The following is a 23,348-nucleotide window of genomic DNA, read 5'->3' as shown; positions in this document are numbered from 1 at the left end:
AAAAAAAGTTGACATTCCACTTTAATCACTACTCAAGCCATTCACACAGCAGACTAATTACTTGCAAATACTTAAAATACTTAGACTAGTTAATAAGCAGTCAATGAGACAAATTTTGAATAGCATATTAGGAAAAACCACAGTGAAGCCATTACTCATTGCTCAATTTTGGCATAAGTCACATTCTTTGTCCTAAGGAAGTTAAGCAAGCAGAACTCCTAAGGCTAGAATAATGCATCTGCACTGGATTAAACCAAACTGAATCAATACTATATTATGTAATATCGTGCTACAAACTCATTAACTGGAACATCATATCACATCTTCTGATAACCGGTATAGATTTTTTTATACAGCATCCAAGCATGTTCTGAAAGGAAACATCAGAGTTCTCATCCTGCATCAATGATTTTCTATCACCCCTCTGTAGCCACCCCCTTCGAAACCCCCAAACATTGTCTTTAACTCTTTTTAAATTGATTTTAAATCAAACTTGCCACCTGCTGGTATATGGGACAATGGTTCAACCAACTGAGCAACACAGGCCAGGGCAACTGCCTTTTATTCTTTTTTTAAAAAATTCTTTATTGAGACATTTTTAAAAAATATATATTTTATTGATTTTTTACAGAGAGGAAGGGAGAGTTAGAAACATCAATGAGCGAGAAACATCGACCAGCCACCTCCTGCACCGCCCCCTCCCACTGGGGATGTGCCCACAGCCAAGGTACATGCCCTTGACCGGAATCGAACCTGGGACCCTTCAGTCCACAGGCCGACGCTCTATTCACTGAGCCATTTGTAATACCTTAACCAATAAAGAAATTAAAAAAAAAATTCTTTATTGTTAAGAGTATTACAATATGTCTCCTTTCCTTTAATTCTCAAATCTTCATGTAGGAGCTTTTAGGAGTTAACAGCAATCAAGTTAAATGATTGGGATATTTCAAGTAAGAATAAAAGTCTGGTGGTAGGTAAATCAAAGGGGGAACAACTCAAGACCAATATGAGGATAAAGTCAAACTTCATTTTCTGCATATAGGACTGACTTCAGAAAGTCACGTCTATACCTATAAGCCACCTCCCCAAATCACCGCAGCAGAAACAGGAACCACAGACAGTTAAGATCACTGTATCTATACTACACCACTCACACTTTGTTGGAGTGGCCGTGCATATGCTCACTTCTCCCACCAGGATTATAAGCTCCTTAGAGAGGAATCATGTTTTATCCAACCCTATATCACCCATGATCTTGGAATAGTAACTTACCCACTGAAACAATTTAGCAAATGTTCAACAGTAAGGACCACTATTATGTGTTGGCTGCTAGGATCCAGAAATTATACATATAACTGTATGTATTATATGTCTGCCTTTAATATATAAATATAGGCTATAAGGAATAAAACATTAACTAAAAACTCTATTACATAAAGCCTACACATGAAAGCATTCTGAGGCCTTTCAGGAGTACAATATTGGCTAAGTTTTAGAAAGAGATCCAAGTGGAGACATAGTTCCTCAAAGTAAGGACTTTGTGTGTCTAATTATAGGTGCCGTACCCTTACACCAAGAACAATACTTGATTTAACAGACCCTCAGCACATAGTTGAAATGAATGAATCTGAACTCCTTGGGCTTTCAAATTAAATCTACTCTTTTATTGTTGAAGCCTTGATTAGAGATTGTCTTCTCTTCATTACCTTACCAGGAAAAAAAGAGAATTGAAAAAGTTGAACAAAAGACTGCTTGCATTTAGTGCTAATAAAGTAAACAATTCATATTAAATTTGTCTTCTATGTATTTTCTTTGGTTTTCTCCAAAGTATTTGTTCAAAATCTTTGAGTATCAGGAAATAGGAGAAAAGATGTTGAGGGATTCAAATTTTTCATAGGACAAGAGGAAACCCTACTTCTAACATGCATATTTTGGGGGATTAGAAAAAGAGGAAAACAGTTTTGCCAAATCATTCAAGTATGAGGTCCCACCCATGCCTCATTTCCCTTTCCCAATCAAGCAAGTCATAATTCAAACCCCACTATGGGGTATTCATGATAAGTGTTCTGTATTCTTCTATTGCCAAAATAAGAGCTAACATAAGAAATTCTAAAAAAAGAAGAAAAAATTCTGAATTTTATAGATGATCTATCTATGTTTAATGAAATTCTTTAAGATTTAAATGCTATATATGTACAACTTAAGAATGGCTGGGGAACAACTAGGAATGGGTTATTTGAATACTAGAGGCCCGATGCATGAAATTTGTGCAAGAGTAGGCCTTTCTTCCCCTGGCTGCTGGCACCGGCTTCCCTCTGGCACCCGGGACCCAGGCTTTCTTCCCTCTGGCCACTGGCAGGCACCCAGGACCTGGGCTTCCCTAGAAGCCCCAGCTTCGTCGGAAGGATGTCCAGTCTAATTAGCATATTATGCTTTTATTATTACTAGTATAGATTGTAACATGATGATAGGATAACAGCTTCTAATTTAGAATAAGGCAGAGAGAAGAATCCATTCTACATTTAATTTTATAGTTAAATAGCCTATAACTTTTAAGATTTCGATAAATAAATTATACTTATAAGAGAAAGTTTAACTATACCACGAAGCTAGTATTTGTTTCATAAAAGAGATGCCTGAATTTGCTGCTTCTGAAAATATCACACTAAAATGCCAAAGGTGACTTACTCCCCTGTCCCTGTCCCACAGTGAGTTCCAGCTGACCTTTCCTCCCTGATTCTCTAATTTCATCTGACCACTTCTGTGCCTTGTTATGTGTACAGCTGCATGCAATTCTTCAGGGATCAAGTATGTCTTTCATGAGGCTCTTGCATGCCACTCTTATTCCAAACTTGAGACTGCCTAGCCCTGTGCTTGAACCCAGACTAAACAATCCACTTCCGCTGGCAAGATGCAGACTGCATCCACTGCCTCAGTTCAGGACCTGGCCTTGCCTTCACTGTGGGCCAGCAGGAAACAAACAGGAAGTGACTATGCCAACCACAGAGAATGAAACACACGCCTGTCTGGAATGCTACAGAAGAGCATGCTTTTAGATACTAAGCCTGGTAGAGGAGTTTTCAGGGTGGTGCTTTGGGAGGAGAGTGTCTGAACCAGTGAAAGGGGGTCCTGCTTCAATCTGAACTTGTCGGGATAGGTAATTATGCTGCTAAAAATCAGTAAAGCAGTCCCTTAAGAAGGAATTTTCTTACTATATAATATTTCATGTCTGCTCTAACTCTTCTTTCTTCTAAGTACTAAGAACTACTCTCAAGTTAAAAGTAAAGCAAATCCCAAAATTACATATAATTTAAGAGCAGAGATATTACATAAGTAAGCAATTTCACAGGGTAGAGGCCATCCCGCTCAGGCCTAGGCACTGGCATGTGGTTCCTGTGTTTGCAGTTCCTGTACAGGAGTGTTACCTAGCTCTGAATTAGTAACACTCGCTTCCCACTGTGCTGTTCTTCTGCTTTGACTCCAGGAGGTCCTTGGTGACCTACTCCTAGACTAGCTGGTTGTGAAAAGGAAAAAAAAATAGATGGAAGGCCCAATTAAGAATAGAACTTAGAATTTGGTGGCAAATGAGAAGAAATAGTTTGGGGGCAGGAAAACCTTTCCTAATGGAGCTCAAGACCTCAAGTACAAAAATTCATGGTCCAGGAGCTTATACAAAACTTCTTATGAAGAAGGAAGAAGGACGTTAAGAGGGAATTCTATATACTGACCATGCTAGATGCTAAATAAAGTCTGCACCAAGAGCTCCTGAAGTGTTTGTTGAGAAAGCATAATGATGCTCTCCAGGTTAGTTTTCAAAGGGATAGGCAGATGTACATAGCAACTTTCATTTACCTCAATTTTATAAGATCCGCCTTTATCTAGTGAAGTGACCATTACTCTAATTGGGACCTTGTCTTTTGTTTCACAAAATAATAAACTAGATTAGTTTGTCAGTACATCTGCAGGGAGGGCAGTTGGGGGGGACTAGTTTAGTTTGGTGTCCAAAATAGTTCTATCATATCCCCAGTTGACCCATCTGGCCAGGGCAGAATGCTTGGATCTTATTCTTCAATATCCTCTACAAGAGAAATTCTATTAGTGGAAAATTGCATGTAGAAAATAAGAGAATTAATTTATGAAGTTATCCTAAAAATATACTTCAGTCTTTTTCATGCACATGAAATAATTTCTTCCATGTTTGGCATGGGAGTAAATCACCTATATAGGGAATCATAGCAAGATCAAAGAACTCCACGAATATTACCAACAGTACCACCAGGGGGCACTATAGGCCAAAAAGGAGCAAAGTTGTTATACCCAGAATGGGTGAGCCAACATTACAAACCACTTTATGTCTGTCTCCCAATGGACAAATCTCAATCTTCACATAGTCTCCATTTGTTTTCCGAGCCACAGGCTTGTGCCTAATAGCATATTCTGGCTTTTCTGAGAATTTTTTTTCCCTGAATGTCTGCCATTCTCCCTGGGCACCAACCCTACCATTTCCATTCCCTGTCTCCCTCATATACACCTTCTTCCCTGCAGATAGCTGCCAGCCCTATACCTTTTTCTACTTTCACATACTTCCTACTCAAGTCTCTTCATACAATTGACCTCTTCCAGCACGAATGCCAATGTTTTAACTCAATTATTTCCCAAATAAAACATTTTCTATAAAGTCTATTTATAGTAATAGGGGTAGGAATTATAATTTAAGATTGATTCAAATAAATCAATCTCTGAAATGTGATACAGTTCCATACCTCCAACTAAAAAAAAAAAAAAAAAAGATCTTCAGAAGAAAGGTTAAATGAAGCCTGAGTACTAAAGCCTGCTAATTTCTTAGGGATTCCTGTAAATTCATTTCTGTCCCAATGGTCAAAGCTGTGTTCTAATCTTTTATTGATTCTACTAGAAGCCCGGTGCACAAAATTCGTGCACGTGTGTGTGTGTGTGTGTGTGTGTGTGTGTGCATGCGTCCCTCAGCCAAGCCTGCACCCTTTCAATTCTGGACTGCTGGCTCCCAAACACTCGCCTGCCTGCCTGCCTGATTGCCCCTAACCACTTCTGCCTGCCAGCCTGGTCACCCCCTAACCACTCCCCTTCCAGCCCGATTGCCCCTAGCTGCCCTCCCCTGCTGGCCTGGTCACCCCTAACTGCACTCCCCTGCAGGCCTGGTCCCCCCCAACTGCCCTCTCCTGCCGGTTCGTTTGCCCCTAACTGCCCTCCCATGCAGGCATGGTCCCTCCCAATTGCCCTCTCCTGCAGGCCTGGTCCCCCCCAACTGCCCTCCCATGCAGGCCTGGTCCCCTCCAACTGCCCTCCCATGCAGCCCTGGTCCCCCCCAACTGCCCTCCCTGCAGGCCTGATCGCCCCCAACTGCCCTCCCCTGCAGGCCTGGTCCTCCCCAACTGCCCTCCCCTGCAGGCCTGGTCCCCCCCAACTGCCCTCCCCTGCAGGCCTGGTCCCCCCCAACTGCCCTCCCTGCAGGCCTGATCGCCCCCAACTGCCCTCCCCTGCGGGCCTGGTCCCCCTCAACTGCCCTTCCCTGCAGGCCTGGTCCCCCCCAACTGCCCTCCCTGCAGGCCTGATCCCCCCAACTGCCCTCCCCTCAGGCCTGATCCCCCCCAACTCCCCTCCCCTACAGGCCTGGTTGCCTCCAACTGTCCTCCCCTGCTGGCCTGATCGCCCACAACTGCCTTCCCCTGCTGGCCATCTTGTGTGTTAGAGTGATGGTGAATTTGCATACTGGTCGTGGCTAATTAGCATATCTAGGCGAATTAGCATATCCATCTCTTATTATATAGGATACTTTACATCCACACATTTCTACTTTGCTATCACTTTTTTTTTAAGATTTTATTTTGCAGTGGTTCTCAACCTTCTGGCCCTTTAAATACAGTTCCTTATGTTGTGACCCAACCATAAAATTATTTTCGTTGCTACTTCATAACTGTAATGTTGCTACTGTTATGAATCGTAATGTAAATATCTGATATGCAGGATGGTCTTAGGCGACCCCTGTGAAAGGGTCGTTTGACCGCCAAAGGGGTCGCGACCCACAGGTTGATAACCGCTGGTTTAAAGTATTACAGACAGTAGTACATATGTCTCCTTTTTTTCCCCCCCATTGACCTTCTCCCAGCCTCCCCTACTCCCCGGCACATGCCCTCACCACCCCCCCCCCCCCTCCAGTGTCTTGTGTCCATTGGTTATGCACATATGCATACATACAAGTCCTTCGGTTGATCTCTTACCCCCTCCCCCTCCAACACTTCCCAGCCTTCCCACTGTAATTTGACAGTCTGTTCAATGCTTCTCTGCCCTAAACTATTTTTTTCTAGGCCAATGTCAAATCCTTTCATCTTTCAGTCCTATTGATGTAGTTATTTTTGCAGGTTCAATGATAATTCACATATCATTCAATTCACCCATTTAAAGTGTACAATTCAATGGCTTTTAATATATTCAGACTTGTGTAACCATCACCATAATACATTTCAGAACATTTCCACTACCCCAACCAGAAACCCTGCACCTATTTAGCAGTCACGCTTCACTCCATGCCCTCCTTCACCTCCACCCCAGTCCCAGATACAATCTACTTTTTGTCTCCGTAGATTGGCCTATTCTGGACATTTCATAGAAATAGAATCCTAAAATATACTAGGGGCGCAGTGCACGAATCTGTGCACCTTGAAAGGAACTGTGGTCCACGAGGCTGCAGCAGGCACAGGGGCGGGTATCAGCCCATCCTCTGCGCCCTCACCCAGCCCCTCCCACCTTGGTCCCAGGTCCCGTCTGCCAACAGCCACGCTCCCACCGCCACACACTGACAGCACCGGCCCCGCTTGCACCCACTGATGGCACAGAGTGATTGGGGCTGGTGCCAGCAGTGGGTGCGAGCGGCAGCTGCTGCCTCGATCACCCCTCAGGAGCAGGGGGAGGTGGAGAAGCCCTCAGGGGTGAACAGGGCCAGCAGCCGCTGCCTGCACCCACTGATGGTGCCAAGTGATCAGGACCAGCGCCAAGCACTGGCAGCGAGTGTGAGTGGCTGCTCCAGCACTAGCTACGGGTGTGAGCAAGGCTGGCGCTGGCAGTGGGTGCGAGTGGTGGCTCCGGTACCAGCAGCGGGTGCAAGCGCTGGGTGGGACCGTGGCACACAGGAGCAAAGAATTTTCAGTAACCAACAGAGGCTCACCCCAATGACAGCAACTGGTGCCCTGCCTTGGTCTGGTGCCCTCGCTCACCTGCTCTACCATCCCACAGTGGCCAACGCCCGCCATGTTCCGCACATGCCCCCTGGTGGTCAGCTCATGTCATAGCAACCGATTGTCCAGTTGTCTCGCCGTTCAGTCTATTTGCATATTAGCCTTTTATTATATAGGATGATCCTCTGTGATTTGTTTCTTCTATTGTAGCAATTTTGAGGTTCATCCATGTTGCAGCATGTATCAGTATTTTATTCTTTTTTTATTGCTGAATTAGAGGCCCGGTGCACAGATTCGTGCACATTGAAAGGAAATTAATTAGAAGGTGGCTGGCAGGGTGGGACTGGGCAAGATGGGCCAGACATGCACTGGAGCCAACCTCCCATGGTCCCTCCCTGGCCGGCCGCACCTGGGGCGGTGCCAGAACTCAAAGGCCATCTGTGGAGTGAGCGGGGTCCCTCTGGCAGGTGGGGTCCCTTAGCCTGGCCTATGGGGATTAGGCCAAAACCGGCAGTCCGATATCCCCTGAGGGGTCCGGGAGTGCAGGAGGGCACTCTGCAAAGTTGCTGTCACTTGGCAGCTCCTGTGTTGAGCGTCTTCCCCCTGGTGGTCATTGCACATCATAGCTACTGGTCGGACAGTCACTTGGGCTTTTATATATGTAGATAATATTCCATTGTACAGACATACCACATTTAATTTATCCAACCACCAGTTAATGGGCATTTGGGTTGCATCCACATTTTGACTACCATGAATAATACTGCTATTAAGGTTTGTTTAAATTTTTTGGTATGGATATATGTTTTCAATTATCTTAGTATCTATCCCCCACCCCCACCCCAACCCCCTCAAAAAAGAGATATGTTGAAGTCCTAACCTCCAATACAGAGAGAAAGCCAAGTGAAGACAGGGGTTTGCAGTGACAGATCTACAAACCAAGGAACAGATTTGTAGATTTCCAGCAATCACCAGAAGGTACAAGAGGCATGAAAGGATTCTTTCCTAAAGCCACTAGGAGAGAGCATGACCCTGCCAACATCTTTATTTAGGACTTCTAGTCCCTCAAGCTATGAGAAAATTACTATCTGTTGCTTTAAGTAATCTAGTTTTTGGTATTTTGTTACATTAGCACTAGGAAACTAAAACAGATATATACCTAAGAGTGGAATTGCTGGATCATATGGTAACTCTATATTTAACCTGTCAGAGAACTGCCAGATTGTTTTCCAAAACAGCTATACCATTTAATTGTTTCTCAATAAACTATTAATGGTTTCAAAACCTCTCTTAAATATATAAAGTAAACTTTTCTGTGTGTAAGCTTGCCTTCCACAGGTAATTCTCCCTCATTCCCCACCATGGTGACAGTTTTCTTTGGCACCATTTGTTAAACCATCCAACTTCCTTCAAAAAAGAACAGTAACAAATAGTTAAATCATCAATGCAGTAATAGGAGGAGCACTAGAATGAGCTATGGTTGGGCTACAGAATAATCTTAAAGACATCTAAACCTGAAGAGAGGAGAGTAGATGATACTAAATGGCAGGGTTTTGTTTTTAAAGGGAGGATTTCCTAGCTAAGACAAGGAAGCAAAGAGGACCCAAATGATAACATTTTCTTTAGGGAATGGTGCCTGGCCACACAGAGAGCTAAGTTTCATCTCTGAAAAAAGAAACACGGCATGTGAAAAAGAGTACATCTTCTGGAAGAAACTTTGAAATTCTGAATTTCAGTCTGTTGTTGTCATCCTAAAAGGAGCCTCAATTCTTCCTCAAACAATAAAGTACTATAGTCCAATAATGATGAAGTTATATATCACTTAACCAAACATCTGTTCTGAACAAGGAAGAATAGAACCCTTTATATAAATAGTTGAGTAAATAAGATATGTACACACATATACAAACAGATCGAGCGCCATGTCTAGACAATAAAGTTTTTAACAGCCAATAAAGTCTGTAGATCTTAGATTTCTGCACAACTAATGGATGCAGGTATACGAGTAATGATTTGGCTGTTGGCCATGTTATAAAAATTAGGGCTAAAAAAACACATGCTAAAAAGTTTACAGTAAAATCTTATAAAGATCACTTTATTCTGTTACCAACAACCTATTTTCACTTAATTCACATATGAGGTTAACCCTTTCATTTCTCACAGCCCCATATAGAAAAGTAAAGCAGAATGGAAAAGGGATATTAGAGAAATGTACTCAAACATCAGTAAGTCAACTGCTGACATGCTGATAGACAAGAAAACACCACACAAAGCAGATCACTCAAAAAGCACAACCGGATAATGTTACTTAATGAAGGGAGAAAGGGGGGTGAGAAATGCCCTGAAAACTTCACAGTGCAATCACTGATGCCCCAAACTGGTGAGCTTGAGTCCTCAAAAGAGTTAATTTAGTTCATGTTAACTTAAGAGACAGGTAGCAATACAGTACATTGTACAATACATTTAGAATGTAACATTGAGCATTATTGAGGCTATTGATTATCTCCAATAAGCTATCTTTTTATCCTCCTCTCCCCCACAACTTTCTCCCGATCAAGGACTAAGCCTGCTCTGGAAAGAGAGGACTAGAACAAAAGAATTGTTCAAAACACCTAGGTCTGAAAACACAGCAATAATTGTTTTAAGTTGGGAGAACATGAGCAAAACTGAAGTCTAGATAATTTTACTGATCTTGAAAGACTCAGATAAGTTTACTTTAACATTTCAACAGAAACCTCTTCCCTCCCTAGCCTCCTTTTATCTTTCTATAACAAAGCTACATAGTGCTTTAGTTCAGGATCCTCAAAATGGAGAACCCCAAGCAGCAGTATCAACATCTGAAAATTTCCCAGAAATGCAAATTCTTAGGCTGGGACACCAGGCCTTCAGGTTCAGAAACGCCGAGGGCAAGGCCAGCAACCTGTGGTAGACCAAGTTCTCTCTCCCGGTGATTCTGATGCTTGCTCAAGTTTGATAGCTACTGCTCCAGATAATATGAATAGAAAAGGCAGAGAATTTTTTTTACTTCTAGACCAAAATGATTCTTAAAAAACTAAAGTGATCAAAGAGAATAGGGAAGGAAAGTCTATTATGTAAACTGTGCATTATTAACTAAAACAGCATGTCCTTCCCAGATTAAGGTGTAACAATAACATTAGCAACCTCTAATAAGTAGTAGCATAAAGATGGTACCTTCCAGATGTTTCAGGAGTGCCCTACTGGTATTTCCATGAGCAGATATCAGAATGGTTTTGCCACGTAACACTTCAGGAGCAATCCTTTCATTCCAAAAGGGAAGGAGTCTCTCCAGAACATCCTTTAAACTTTCAGACCGTGGCAGCTGATCCACAGGTACATCGCACACTTTATACCTCCGGTCACTGTAGATTTCCTGGTAGTAAGGATGAGACTCTTCAATGGGTGGCGGGGTCACATTGTAGCTTCTTCTCCAGATCCTCACTTGCTCTTCGCCATGATTCAAAGCCATTTTCTCCCTATTGAGACCGATCAAGGCTCCGTAGTGACGCTCATTCAGACGCCAGGAGCTTTCCACAGGAACCCACTCCTGCCCTAGCTCTTCCAGGATCAGCCAGGCTGTGTGGATGGACCGATTAAGAACGGATGTGAATACTAGATCAAACTCAAAGTTTAGCGCTTTGAGTTGCTTCCCACAGTTTCGAGCTTCCTCCAAGCCTTCGTCGTTAAGTTTCTGATCCACCCAGCTACAAAAACGATTCTCTTTGTTCCAAGCCCCCTCTCCATGTCTTAACATGATCAGTTTGTACTTGGACATACTGATGGCTGAGCTTCCCTCGTGCCTTCAAATGGGCCAATGTTCAATGACAGAAATACATCTGGAAAGAGAAGAAACAAAACGCATAAGTCATATTCTTCATTCAGCTGACTACCTGGGAAAGGAAGCACAACCTTAGCACAGCCAACTTCTAAAATAAACTAGGGCAATTCCTTTAAACAGTTTTGATATCAGACATCCGGCAACTCATTCACTATGGCACATAAAGGCATATTCTACAGATAATTAATTACAGGAAACCTAGTTGACTTAAATTTTCTGATGGCTAGATAGTATGTTAATTGCATGATGTAAAATAATGAGAACACTTCATTCTAATGGCATGCTGCATTTCCGCCAGATCAAAGGCAGTTTATTTACAGAAGAGAGGCTTTACCAGAATGAGGTGGAGATGTCTACAAAGATGACTAGTAACAGACTCAAGATTGATAGCATCCTTCTCATTGTTTTTCCTCTGGTGGAAAAAGAATATTTACCAGCCTCACCCCACTGGAGATGTCATTAAACATGTTAATTCAATAAACCACCACATTTATCTGGTATTTAAATCAATGATTGTTGGCAACTATTTCTTCAATGCCACAGGCTACACCACATACAAGAAAATCTAAGTTTCAACATTCAAACAACATTAAAAGTGATTTAAAGTGACGTTAACACCAAACATGTTATTCACCTAAATAATCTCTCACCTGCCTCAAGATAGTGCTTTTGGCAGGAATAAATCCGGATGCAAAACAAGTTATCAGAGGCACACAGCTGAGCAATTGCTGCGTGTAGAAACAGATTACAGGAGCAGGACTGCAGGAGAAGCAGCTAAGTGATAAGGAGGCCCTGCCTCCTCCTCCTCCCAATCGTTCAACTGTCCTACACACACCAGCCACATCTCAGCGAGAGAAGAATCTAGTGAAGTGGAGCAGGCAACCAAAAAATGTTCTGAACTTGCTAAGTTAAGCCGCTGCCCCAGAGATCTGCTGGGCCACTCTGTCTCCCAGGACTCTGCTGCCTGGCTGCGTCGGCCTGCCTTCACTCACCTTGCAGTGGACGTACCTTCACTGACAAATGCTGTTTGGTTTACATGCCCAGCACTCTCCAACTCCACCCCAGCATTTTCCACACTGGGGAGCAAAGATTACATGAACACCGGGGCCTGGTCTTCTGCCACTCTTGGCAAATTCCATGAGCTGCAGATTTTCCGTCCCACGAAAACTGTGATTCAGCCACAGTTCTATAACCCTCAGGGACAAAGTTAATTGGAATCGGGAGCTAGTTTCTTCCTTTCTTTATTAATTCCTAAAGATTCTGAAGGTGGGAAAAGGCTTTCAAATTAGGCTTCAGTGGAAGGCAAACGGAGGACCTGAGGAAGGCAGCAGGATGAGGTGATTTGCAAGTTGAAAGGCTCCAGCAGTTGGGTTTATGATTTCCCTTTCTTGTCAAGCACCAGGTTTGAAGCTTTAGCACATGTGGAGCAGGGAGAAAAGCATGAGGTCACTGGAAGATCCTGAGCTCCGAGCTCAGCTGAAGGTCCTCACTGAGAATTTCCAGAGGGAGAGTGATGCCTCTACCCTCAGCCCAGAGGGGCATCAGGGTGTCAGAAGAACAGAGAATGGGATGAAGGCATCTGGGCAGTATTTAGCTAGATGATTACTGGTGTCCAGAAGCAGAATGATCATGACGCTAATGAAGTTCAAGCTGGAACAAACACCTTCTAAGGCACCGGGAGACCAAATAATGAATTCACATGGGTGTGTATATAATTTACAAAAGAAAGGTATTTTTGCATTGTTTTTTTAAAGAGCCCTAATCCACCAAGTAGTAGAAGCTTTAGGCCCATCAGAAACTGAATCCATCTCTCATAACATATATTGTCTTGTTTTATGGTGGGGGGGGGGGGCGGTGTGGAGAAAAGAAGCTATGAACTGTCCCTCTGCCTCAGCCCTTACTTTGTCTTGTCAAGCAAGAAAAACCTTCTTACGCTAATGAGCTATTTTCCCTTCAAATGAAGAGGAATACGATGGACAAATTTTGTAGGCAGAAGCACTTCCTCATCTTTTGGTTATGAACTCTACCAAAGGAATAAAAAAAATATATAGCAGGAACACTCAGGCACCTACCACCAAGCTTTGCAGTATTTTAATCTGCTGCATTTGCTTACTTTGTTTAAGGAATAAACCACTTTCTCTGCCCCGCCCCCCCCCCCCCCCCCCCCTTAAAATATATACACTGGAGCAGAGAAACAGTCCTACAGCCACAAAGACTATACAAATACATACCCTTCCCTCACTCATCTACAGAAAGTGAATACAGAGTAAGGTCCCAAGCTAGTGCATCTATCTCAGGTAAATTAAAAGTCACTTCCCTTTCTCCTCCTTGATGCTATCAACCGACTTTTCCCATTTAATTAACTGCTAAATATTTACAAAGGTGCTGTTGAGGTTTAAAGTTAGCAATCTTTAAGATTTTAATCTTCATGGAGCTGGTATACCAAGCGTTCATCAACACTCGTCAGTTTGATTAAAGTTTAAGGCATGGCCTGCAAACTCACATGTCCCAGTGGCCAGATAGACAGATGTGTGAAAAAGCAGTGATGCTGGGCTACAGGGGTGGTGGCAATAGTGGTGAGCTGCAGGGAAGACACATGCTTCTCTGATGGACGCCACTCTGTAAATGGACGAAGCTTTCGTATATCCTGGTCTCACTGAACTAAGGGTACTATTCTTAGAACTTTTCTGAAGAACTGAAAGATGGGACTGCTGAAACCAAAGACTGGAGAGAATGCAAGACTTAGACTCAGACCACAGAGAACCTATGGATTCCATTTTATTTTTAGCATAAATGTCTTAAAAAAAAAAAAAAAAAAGAAAAATAATCATTTCAGTTCCTAAACGTTTACATTATAGGAAAAAAAAAAAAGGAGTAGCTACTACTTAGCTCCAGCCCACTTCCCTGTGAGACTCAAGAACTGGGGTTCCTAGATCTTCCAATTGTCAAAAACCCTGGAAATGCGCATTTTCATGTGATACCTGATACAAATACTGGCGACTCATTTGAATACAGTTTTTAAATGTGAGTTAAACAAAACATGTCTGCATGCTAGATTGGGTCTGCTAGTGTATGACCTGTGACTTAAAGGGAAATGTCCTCCTGGCACAGATGAGTGGGGAGGCCATCATACCCCAGGAGATGGTCAGACCCCAAACCTCCAGGCTCCAATCCAAGCTTTTCCCTGTTCTTGTCCCACACACTCTTTCAAGGAACAGACCCTCGAATCCCCTATGTACTGGTCTTCCTGGTTCCTGTCCTTCCTTCACTAAACCCTTTGCCACCAGCCTGCAGAGTCCCAACTCTGTAATCAAACTCCCACTCAACTTTGTACTCTTCCTGGAATGCTTCCTCCGGCTCTGAGCTGTAACCAAGCTGAAAGTGAACTGAATGCAAACTATCTCCCAGTTGTCTGCTTCTCTCTTTAGTTGGGGGTGTTTGTGCCTCATATCCTGGAGCAGAAACAGGGGCAGGTGATGTGGGCAGGGTCCTGCTCCCTCTCAATGGTATTTCCCAACCAAATACCTCCACCCCATTTTTCTTCCTTTTTTTTTGGGGGGGGGGGGCGCAGATGATGAGAATCTTGCTATATTCAGCTGTAGCTCTTTTGCTCTCATTTATTAACTGCAAACTTCCTGAAAACTAAGTACCCCCATTTAAAACCCTCAATTACTTCCTATTGATATGAGGATAAAGTTCAAAGTCCTTACTGTGACCCGCAAGGCTTTGGTTTTCTTTTATTTCCTTGAGCATGCCATGTTCTTTCTTGCCTCAGGACCTCTACACATACTACACAGAACCCTCTCCCAGCCCATCACTGTCTCCCCTCCACGTTCACTTCAGTCCCACGCTGCTTTCAGTAACGTCTAGTCATCCTTTAGATCAGCTGTGTCCAGTCAAAATATAGTGCAAGCCATATATGTTCTAAAACCATATTAAAAGTTAAAAATAGGTAAAATTCATTTTAATAGTACATTTTATTTAACCCTATAGGTTCAAAATATTATCATTCCATCATATAAGCTTGATAAAATTCTTTTTTAAATCCTCACCCGAGAATATGTTTTTTATTGATTTGAGAGAGAGAGAGAGAGAGAAACATCAATGTGAGAAAAACATTGATCAGTTGTCTCCCATATATGCCCTGACCAGGAATCAAACCTGCAACCTAGGTATATGTCCTGAGGTGTGTTAAATGACTCAAAGTTAGACAAAAATGATTATGCTGTGCTAATGAGGCTGAGTCTTGACAGTTTTGGTGGTAACTGCCATAGTAAAAACAGTCAGTTGGCAGGCCTGAGATGTTAGAAAGCTTTAACTCAAGAATCCCAGTGTATTTAGTGGCAAAGCCAGTGCCAAGAATAACCATCCATTATATTTTTGTAGCCTTTGCAATTTAGTATGTTCATGAATGGCCATAATCTCCACACAGAGAGAGACTCCGATTAACTTGTTCAGAAACATACAGTACTAACTGGCAAATTTTAGGTCTTCTACCCCTGATCCCTGAGCTTTCCCTATCTCACCACTGAAGACTTTAGAGTCTTGGTTTGAGGATCTGGGCTCATTTGGCTTCATTTCCCAGGAACATATCCAGTCACGACTTGTGTTTCCAAGCCCAGGCAGCATTTTATGAAAGGAATAAAGGAGGGCTCAGCTTATGACTGCTCTTGAGAAAAAACTCATTGCACAAAGTCAAATTGGGCAATAGTCACCCCAACTTATAGATATCATACTAAGAATATATACTCCTCAATATATACTATCCACCCTCAATTTAAAAACTTCTTTTTCAAAATCAAGTTTTATTTTTGGTAAAGCTCACCACCTTGGAGTTGGTTTTTAGGGTTCCTCACTTATCCCTCGACACTTGAATTAACCATTAATTTTAGTTGATGATTTACTTTATACCAAAAAAGGACCATACAGGTCAGTGAATTCATACCCCAGGCCTCCTTTCTTTTTAAAGTATGGTATGGCTCAAAAAAATGTATTTTTATATGACTGTGTCTCATCTTCCTGCCCCTTCTTCTTTGCTATTTTTCCTTCCTTTTAGCCATTATTTTTTTAGTCCCTTGACACCTAACTTGTGCCTTGTCCACACTACTGACATGGTCTCTCGAAAAACTGCAGATTAGCTATTTCTTAGTAAGTGGAGACCATCTTCTCTTGGAACTCACACTCTGCAGCTGACTACTTCCACCAAGGAAAATTCTTTAGGATTTCAGTGCTGTACTTCCCAGGCTCTTCTATTGTTATGCCCTGGTCTTAGGGCTCTGTATTTTCCTACCTACTAGAATAGTATTATGATGATGAAGATATCATATGATGTCATAGCAGCTAACATTCAAGGAGTGCTCACCATGTGCTTGGACTATTTGAATCTTCAACCACTGTTCTAAGGAGAGGTACTGTGATTAGTCCCGTTTTACAGATGCAGAAACTTTGAGGAGAGGTTCACTTGCCCAAGGTGACACAGATCAAGCCTACATTTATGCCTTGAAGCACTCTGCCACACTGGCACCCAAGACTCTGTCCTCAGTCCTTGGAAACCCAACTTTCCTCACTACTTAATACCATTAAAATGGGTGATTTATAAATTGACAGCCACAAATACTCAGTCTCCCAAATCTGGTTAATTAATTCATTTTTCAAACATGTGTTGCAAATCCCATTTGAGCCTGTGAGGAATATAGAAACCAACAAGGATATGTCTTCAAGGAACTGGTTAGGGAAGGGTGACATGTGTGCGTGTGTACGTACTGCTAAAGCAGAAAGTAATTTGCATCATGAGAAACACTCCATTAGTAAGGGAGGTGAAAAAAGATTATTTCTGAGCAAGGCTTCATGGACATGGCACTCTTTAAACTGGTTTGGGAATGATGTTCAAGATTTAGATTTATAGAAAAAGGAAAAGGCATTCTAGTCTAAGGGGATAGTGAGTACTAGTAGAGGCAAGGGAACAAATACATATGGAAAATAGTGACTCATTCAAAATTACTGGAAATAGGTAGGGTGACTATATGTCCTGGTTTACCTACAGCAATCTTGCTTTAGGCCTATTTCCCAACATAATTATCATAGAAACATTTTCACACTTGAATGTCCCATTTGGAAAATTATATGATCACCCTAAGTATAGGGTACAACGAGGAAGTAGGAGGAGACTAGCCTAGAAAGATAAGGCTGAAGAGTACCTGCAGGTACTTGTGCCAAAGAATATAGGTTCTTGTATAAATACTGGGACATCATTAAAGGTTTAATAATGTGTATTTTAGGAGAATCAGGCGGCATTTACAAATTGAGATAAGAAAAACCAAAGATATGAATACTTTTGAGGATTTTGCAATAATTCTGGTAACATACAATGAAGACCTGTACCAATAAAATGGCTGTTGAAATGTGAAGAAGAGGAATGTGAAAGACACTATAGCTTAGCTCAGGTGTTGGCAACTCTTTCTGTAAAAGGACAAATAGTAATTTTTTTAGGTTTGTTGTGCTATATGGTATTACAATCTGCCATTGTAGCTGAAAGCGGCCGTAGACAATACACAGATGAATAAATGAGGCTGTGTTCCAATAAAACTTTATGTATAAACACTGAAATTAGAATTTCATATAATTTTCATGAACATGAAATATTGTTATGCTTTGATTTATTTCTACCGTTAAAAAATGTAAAAACCACTCATTGCTTGTGGGCTGTACTAAAGCAGGTAGTGGGCCAGAAGGCCTTAATTTGCCAATACCTGGCCTGGCAGGATACCATTCTCTCATCTCCTAATTGCATCACTGTTATGAAACTTTAAGCATCTGGTCACAGAATAATCCCAACATTATTATATTACCTGACTTTCTTCTTGGCCAGAACATCAAGTACCTTGAGTAATGGAATCCCATTCATAATTCTATTTATTCTTCACAGAATACAATACTGAGAACATTTAAATCAGTCTCAGTAGTTTGCTTTTCCTTAATTTAATTATTTAATAATGGGTTAAAGAAAACACTAGAAGGAAAAATTATCCACCTCGTTAGCCGACTTCAAAAAATAATCTGTCATTTTGACATACTTTACTTCTATTAGACATCTTCATAAATTGCCACAATGACTCAAACTTCAAATGAATGTATACTTGCTTAAGAATAGGTGCTATGCAATTGCCTTGACAATAAAGAAACAAATAAGTGATTCAAAGGAAACACACTCTGCAAGTGACTTATATTTTCAAATACCCTTCGCCATATATATATATATATATATATACATACATACACACACACATACACACACACACATACATATATATATATTTATTTGCTATAGAGTAAAAAATATTCTTTCCATTAATGCCACTATAAATTTTAAATTACGTTTCAAGATTAGTATCTTTGACAAGGCAAGGATGAAGAGAGTATAGATATACTAATAAAAGGGAAATATGCTAATTAAGGCAGACATCTTCTGGACATCCATCCGAATGTCCATCCGGACAAAGCCATAGCGGCTGCAAGGCCCGGGGCTCAGGCAGCCATGGGCTCAGGCAGCCTTGAGCCCCAGCAGCTGTGAGGCCTGGGGCTCACAGCAGCTGTGGGTTCACTGCAGCTGCGGCCTCAGGCAGCCATGGGCTCACGCAGACCCAGCGGCTGCAAGGCCAGGGGCTCAGGCAGCCGTCGCAGCCGGCAGTGGCAGCAGCAGCGGGGTGATAGGGGCGGTGCCTCCTTCCCCTGATCAGCCCAGTGGCCTCCCGCAGAGGCCAGAGGACTGATGGCTTAGGTCCAGGAGCGGACCTAAGCCATCAGTAGGATATCCCCTGAGGGCTCCCAGACTGTAAGAGGGGGCAGGCCAGGCTGAGGGACACCCCCCTGCAGTGCACGAATTATCGTGCACCGGGCCTCTAATATATTTATATAGGACTGGTGCACACACAAGGCATTACATTTACTGAGGTTACTTCTACACTATCTCCAAAATCTCTAGGTAGTTTCAACAAATGCAGCATAAAAACCCTGCTGCTACCTCCTACTCCTGATAATTAAACCAGGTAATTTCACATACCTCCTCCATCTCCATCGTAACTGAGGCTTGTCCTGTCTTTCAAAGTAATGTTCCTAGGCCATTGCTTCTTCTCTTCCTCAGGTATTCAAAAAGTAATAATGTCTAAAATCCCAGTATGACAATTCATAAACAGGTAGATAAAATTACAAGATAAAGACCAGCCTAAAAACTTAGTTTGCTTTCTGTTTTTTTTTTGTTTCCAAAAACCGAGTAAGAAATATGATCAATGATATAATATTGAAGTATGGAAAATAAGGGATACAGAGCCAGAGTTGCTATGATCCAAAGCTTATCCTTAAATATTAACTATTCAAATGCCACCACAGACCACTCAGATGTTTTCCCTGGTCCAAATCTTCAATGTGAAACTCAACCTCCATTGCATCAGGAACCTAACTCTACAGAAGATAGGCTGGCTATATATTTGAGGATATAGAAAAAAAGAGAGGTTAACCATGTTCCTGATAAAGGAAAAAGGAACAGTTCTTAAGGGAAATGAAATCTGGAGCTCAGTTCTTTGGAGTCTTAACATAATATGCCTTCCCCCAAATCAAGCTCAATATTAAAAGTCCAAACATGACTGTACCTAAAAGTACCTAGTGTTCCACCATCTATCACTTTTCCTATAGCTTTATAGTAACTTTTCCATTTGTAGTTGCATTAGAAGAGCACCTCTTTACCAGGAGCAAATGCTATCACTTACAGGTATTTTCTAGGCACTAATATTACCCTGTCATTCTCCAACTTTACATCTGCTAACAAACAGCTGTGACTGATCACTTGTTACAAGAGAAACAAACCATAGCAGGTGAACCCCTATTCACAGCTAAGAGATATATTTTTGTGATGAGATGCATGTTGGTTTTCATGTTGCTAGTTTCAGCCTGCAAGGCATCACCAATATACACAGCACTCACTCATGACACCTCCTTCCTATCTCTGGTTACTTATTTCCCCAGAGTAGTAGCTATTGTCAACATAAACTACTCCATCAAACCCCAAAAGTTTAAGTCAAGAAACCTGGATATCAGTCCCAGCTTTGCTACTTACTGACAGTGTGACCTTGACCAAGTTATTTAAATTTCCTGAACTTCAGGCTGTTCAGGTTCTTTATCCAAAAAGAGGATAATGAAATTACTGTTACTAATAAAAATTACATGATTAAAAATAAAAAAATAAAAGAAATTACTGTTCTCAGGGGGCTATTAGGAAGACTAAATTAGATGATGGTGAAGCACACTACCAAAAAGTGAGAGGTATTCTGGGTTGAATGGAGCAAACTTTAGCTAACATATGAAGACTGGCACAGACCTCAGGCCCTTGAAGATGATCCTACCTTGCTGATAGCATGAGCAGAAGCAAAAGCTGGAAATAAAATGAGGCTGGGTAAAGAAAGTTAAATTAGGTAGAGGAAGGAGGAATGAAATCAAATTGTGTGTGTGTGTGCGTGTTTGTTGGAGGGGGTGGTAAAGTTGATGGTAAGATACAGTCCTAGAAGTATACCAAATACTACAGTCCAAATGCTTTAATGAGGTGGCTAACATTTAATTTACATTTTATAAAGGATGTTTTTTCCATATTTGTGGCCAAGTTTCAGTGAAAGATTTTTTTGTTAAGTAATTCTTTTAGTCCTATTTCCCCATATAAACATTCCCTCACACCAGATTTCATTTCAAGAATATTCAAGAGACCTATCAATTCAAACATGTGTGGGCACCAGACACACAAAGATGAAAGCAGGGCTGAATTTAGATGTATCAGTCATTACTTAAAACGAAAGGTGCCACTGAATTTCAACCAACTGAAGGAAGCAAAAGGGGAAGAGACACCAAAAGATCTACCCAAACATTAACAGTGAGTTGCCGCTGGATGATGGAATAAAAAATGACATTTTCTACTACGTTATACCTCTGTAAAATGGTCAGTCTGTAAATGTCCAAAGTTTCTCCTAGGATCCATTTGGTTTAAATGTAGACACAAAAGAACAAACACTACCCTCACAGCTGGGAACTTTTATTTGCTAACAGATTGGTACGGAATTTACTGCAATGAGATTTTGTTTATATACTTGTGGTGGAAAATGTCTAATCATTTTCACTTTAAAACAGACCTTTAACACAGGCATGGACCTCAGAAATAATCCAAGGCAACATCTGCTCTTGAAAGATGCAAAAAATGAAGAGTCAGAGAGTTGAAACGATTTGTTTACGATCACACAAATAGCAACAGCTTCAAGACTAAAACCCAGGTGTCTGGACTTTGCAACTCAGAGCTCCTTCCACTACACCATTTGTTTTGAATGATGCTTCTCGAAAGTCCACACTAACTGAAGAGCATCTACGGTGCTACGAGAAGACACAGATGGATAAAACCTGGTCCCTGGACTCAGGGGAGTCCGTTTTAAAATAAAAGGCAAAATGAAACATGTGTTCTGCTTTCAAAACGGAAAATCTTAGCAGCTTCTGCTGAAAGATGCTATTTGATTCCCACCCCTCCACCACCGAATCCTGCATTCCGTCAGTTAACTTTCTGGTCCCACTCACGAGCTATCAATGCTCCACAATTTGGAAGAGAGCGAGACGGTTGGCGAACGGGAGTTATAATAAGTTCTCTGACCACCAATTACCCTTCAAAACTTAACCGTGCACTTCACTTCCCTTATGCACTTCTCTTGCCCTTCTCTAGCAATGCAGCCCCCCACACCTTTGAAAGGAGAGGAAATACACTTAACTTTTTTTTTTTTTTTTTTTTAAGAACCTGTGATTTGGCTCCAGATTTGAGCGCTCCATGAAAACCATTCCAGACATTCACCTCCTCCTCCTTTCACGGCATTCAGATTTTTTTCTGTCTGCTTCGACTTCCAGGGGCAGGTCTGCCATCGCCCTGAATAGAGTGGCATGGCCCCGAGGGCACCGAGCCTCCTTCCTGCAGCCCCACCATTGAAGGGGCTCTGCCAGGCGCCCAGGGGAGGTGATCCTCCCTCCCTTCAATTCCTGTCTATTCCTGCCGTCGAGACACCACTCCCAAGGCAAGTCCTCCCTCCAGCTGACGGACCTGTGCCTCCCAGACAGGCTCATTCAGAGAAAGGGACAGCAGAGAGGAACCCGGGGCACGCGTGAGGGTTGGCCCTTGAGGAGCAGACGAGCGAGCGCCAGATTCAAAGGCAGAACCGGGAGAGTCAAGGAACTGGCCTCCCGCACTCCGAGGTAAAACGCCACCTCATTTTAAAACGGGAACTCTCTCCACAGCAACCTGCTAAGACAAAACCACTCACCTGCAAAGAGGCCACCAGCAGCAGCACCCGCTCCTCAGAGCCTTCGGGCAGGCAGCGCCGCCTAGGACTCATCCCTGTGGCCGGCATCAACGCTCTTTTCTAGCCCGGGCGCCAGAGGGGCAGGTCCTAGCGCTCTGCTCATTGGGGGGTTGAAATGTCACTCATTTACGGCCCCGCCTTACTCCCCAGGAACAGGTCGAGGTCTTTTCCGGTTCCCAAATCCCTGGGGTAGAAAGTGAGGTTCTGATTGGCTTACTGCGGAGACGAGCACACGTCCGGACCAATGAAGAGCTGACGTCGACGCCGGTGGGCGGGCTTGGGTTTGGAAAAATAAAGAAGCCGAACCCGCGATAGAAAAGCCTAAGGCCTGGGGAGGTCTTGACGGGCTGAGGTGCTAGAGAGAGTTTCGCGTCGTAAAGAAAGCAAGTACCTGCCCATGTACGGAAGTGTCGGCGGGATCCTGGAGGCGATGGGGCGATGCCTTTTTTAAGGTGGGAGACTTCAACCCGGGATGAAAGTGGGCAGTTCTTGCGGGGGAAAGCTCCCGCTTTCCTAGTTGGTTTTAAGTCTTAAAAGCCTTTAAAGTGCCGGCTGTCTGGGCAGCAGCTGAGCCGCGCTTTCTCTTAGTGCTTTCGTAGGGATGCCGCGTAGGCTGTTCCCTGGCACTGTTTTGGTTGGGAGAGAACAGTGATAAATAGAAGGCAGGAAAGCTTCTACCACAGATGAAGGGAGGATGGAGTGGAAAGAGGAGAATTGTAAATTTGGAGGCCACAGTTACTGAACAAGAGAAACCCATAAAAAAAAAAAAATACCCGAAGCGCCGCTAGAACCACCACACCAGGCTTTGAAGCGCACAGTCATACATACCTTTTGAGTAGGTGGGAACGATAAGGAATAGTGCGCGTGCCTGGCCGCATGGGAACCCCCCCCTTCCCCATTTGTAAGAAG

General features: G+C 42.6%; 1 protein-coding gene across 1 annotated transcript in view; it reads right to left on the bottom strand.

Annotated features, from left to right (window-relative positions):
• The window catches only part of BPGM (bisphosphoglycerate mutase), a 28,254-nt gene extending 5,749 nt beyond the window's left edge, over nucleotides 1–22,505 (bottom strand). The window contains exons 1-2 of the mRNA XM_070423925.1: nucleotides 22,401–22,505; nucleotides 10,404–11,065 (exon numbers count right to left, since the gene is read on the bottom strand). Coding sequence (XP_070280026.1) covers nucleotides 10,404–11,004 — 601 coding nt within the window. The 5' untranslated portion in view covers nucleotides 11,005–11,065; nucleotides 22,401–22,505. The remainder of the gene's footprint in view (nucleotides 1–10,403; nucleotides 11,066–22,400) is intronic.
• Nucleotides 22,506–23,348: the final 843 nt, after the last annotated feature.

The sequence above is a fragment of the Myotis yumanensis genome, unplaced genomic scaffold (genome assembly GCF_028538775.1).
Source record: "Myotis yumanensis isolate MYYU_CA2020_CCGP unplaced genomic scaffold, mMyoYum1.0.hap1 SCAF_9, whole genome shotgun sequence".
Lineage (NCBI taxonomy): Eukaryota > Metazoa > Chordata > Mammalia > Chiroptera > Vespertilionidae > Myotis > Myotis yumanensis.
The sequence above is the reverse complement of the archived record's forward strand: the minus strand, read 5'-3'. Positions and strand labels throughout refer to the sequence as shown.